Raw genomic sequence first — 2,728 nt, 5'->3', positions numbered from 1 at the left:
AACGTAGCTTGACGCTAGACATCATTATCACGTGCTTTTCCTTGTTTTTTTTTCGAATGAAGTGAATCGTTTCCTTTTGAGCTTGACTACGAGTAGAGGGTAAATTAAGTTTTAATTAATTTATTATATTATATTTTTATACATTCATTTATTGTAGAAATAATATAGCAAACTTTTGTTATTGTATTGTTCTTAATTCAAGAAAAGAAATCAAATAAAACCCAGGTATAATAATAATTTTAATAAATAAATTTTTGATCAATTTGATTTTCTAAAGTTTCTTTTAATATTAATTTATTGTTATTTTATTATATTATTACTAACTAAGCTTAACTCAACGAACACAGATTGTTAAAATCTCACCTAATATTTGGATTGCAACAATTTACTAATCATTTGCAAACAAATCTAATTTAATATTTATATAGCTATTTTTTGAAATGTATGTAAAATTGTGTTGTCCTGATTACGTGGGTCTGGTGGTAGATTTTTAATCAATAAAGATTTGTTTTGAATTATTGTGAAAAATCGTGATTTTATTATTGTGAAACAAGGAAAACCTCCCATTCACATCTACCTGAAACAACTACATTATCAGCAACATCTTCTTTTATTATTGCATCAGTTCAATCATTGCCACACCCACCTATAACTATATTACCAACCATTACAGCAGATAAATCATTCACACACCCTGAAAATACATAATCTACAATTACAGCAATTCCATCTTTATTATCCTCACACTTGTCAGAAGCAACTACAATACTGCCTTTAGATATTTCACAAAGTGGATTATCAGAATTGGATATGCATAAACATGAAAATTTTAAGCTGCAATTAACAGCTACTATACCACAAAAACTTGCATTCTTAATGCAACATCCTATACAACCAATAAATAGTGAATATGATAAATTATATTATCTAATGATAATGAATGAAAAAATACCTAGAAAATGGATTACAATAGAACTAATGTGCAATAAAGCCAAAGCTGTGTACTGCTCAATCTGCCTGGCATTTGCAGTATGTGAAAACACTTTTACAACAGGCTCAACAAATTTTCGTCATATGCATTCAGTAATTAAAATACATGAAACAAAAGTACATATTAGTGCTGTCGAGGCCTACCTCAGATCATCAAAAAATAAGTCATTTGATAATTCAATTAGTATTAAAATATTAAATGAAAAAAATCGACAAATTTATAGCAATGTCCACATAATAAAACAAATATTTGAAATAATAAAGTTTTTAGGCAAACAAAACTTACCCTATAGAGGATCAAATGTTACTGAAACACTTAGCCACTTTGTAAATGAAAATTTGAATCATGGGAATTTCCTGGAAATGATTCGTATTATATCAAAAAATGATCAAATATTAAGAGATCATTTAGAGAAGGCTATTTTAAAGAGCAAACGTAGAAAAAAAAAGCTTAAACTCTCTGAAAAATCAAAGGGAAGAGGTTCTCTCATAACCTTGTTGTCGAAAACAACTGTTAACAAAGTTATAGATGTTGTTCTTGATCAGATCAGGAATTTAATAAAAAAGGAGATTGGTAACAAACGTTTTAGTTTGCAAATGGATAGTACTCAAGACATTAGTGTTTATGATCAAGCAACTATTTGCCTACGATACATATATAATGGCAAAATAACAGAAAGGCTTTTTGCACTTACAAAAGTTACAAACTCTTCTGGAAAAGGATTTTTTGATATCTTGAGTGAATGCTTTTTAAAACATGGAATTCAAATGAGAAATATAATTGGAGAATTATTTAATGGTGCGGCAAATATGAGGGGTGAATTAGTTGGGTTGCTAGCTCTTATTAGACAACAGCAGGGATTCGAACCGAACCCAAACCCGGAGAAGTGAACCCGGGTTTTTAGAAAAAAACTCTGAACCCGAACCGAACCTGAACCCCATTTATAAAATTTTCAAAACCCCGAACCGAACCCAAGAATTTTATTTGAACCCGGGTTCAACCGGGTTCAGTGTATTATTTAAAATCATATATTAATATATGTAAATACAAATATTATATTTTCAAATTTCCAATTAAATGAAGTGTTAATAAATTTTAAACAACTTAATTCATTTATGCCATTTTTAAATTTATTCTCGATTCCTATTGGAGTGTTAAAAAATTTTAAACAATTGAATTAATTTACGCCATTTATTTTTAAATTTTTATCTTATTATTCTTAAAGATTATTAATTAGAAAATGGTTAACAAATCAAAGTAAAAATTATTATATTGTTAATTTAAAAAATTCTAAACATCTAACTTAAAAATTGTTAAATGTAGGGCAGTTTTTGTGAACTTATTAAAATGATTTTAAAATTTATATATGCTAATCATTTATTTTTGGTTCAGATTAATTTTTACAAGATATTAATGAAGTGCATATTATAAATGAAATTAAATTTATAAATATCTCTTTTTTAATTCTGAAATCATAAAATTGTTCTCTTTTTATAGATTTAAGATTAAAGATATAGTCATATTTGATAAGCATTTTACCCTTAATACAATAGAAAAAAAATCAATATGTTCATATTGCAAAGTAAAAATGTCTGGTAATCACTTGTCAAATTTAGAAAGACACCTGGAAAGAAATCACAACAATGAATATTTAAATTATTTAAATGAAAAAACCAAATATCAGGAATTGTTTTTGGCAAAAAAACCTAAAATTAATATAGAAACCTTTTTTCCAAA

At 26.8% G+C, this 2,728-nt stretch overlaps 1 protein-coding gene across 1 annotated transcript; it reads left to right on the top strand.

The window, feature by feature from the left end:
* Positions 1-810: 810 nt before the first annotated feature.
* Positions 811-1,881, top strand: LOC135927882 (zinc finger MYM-type protein 1-like). The gene has a single exon (XM_065464123.1). The coding sequence runs from the start codon at positions 811-813 to the stop codon at positions 1,879-1,881; it is 1,071 nt and encodes a 356-aa protein (XP_065320195.1).
* The last annotated feature ends 847 nt before the right edge of the window (positions 1,882-2,728 follow it).

Source organism: Gordionus sp. m RMFG-2023, chromosome 1 (genome assembly GCF_954871325.1).
Source record: "Gordionus sp. m RMFG-2023 chromosome 1, tfGorSpeb1-WG-v2, whole genome shotgun sequence".
Lineage (NCBI taxonomy): Eukaryota > Metazoa > Nematomorpha > Gordioida > Chordodea > Parachordodidae > Gordionus > Gordionus sp. m RMFG-2023.
The sequence above is the reverse complement of the archived record's forward strand: the minus strand, read 5'-3'. Positions and strand labels throughout refer to the sequence as shown.

Bases quoted from the DNA above. Each gene is read 5' to 3' on its own strand.
- LOC135927882 (XM_065464123.1), top strand. From the start codon at position 811: ATGCATAAACATGAAAATTTTAAGCTGCAATTAACAGCTACTATACCA.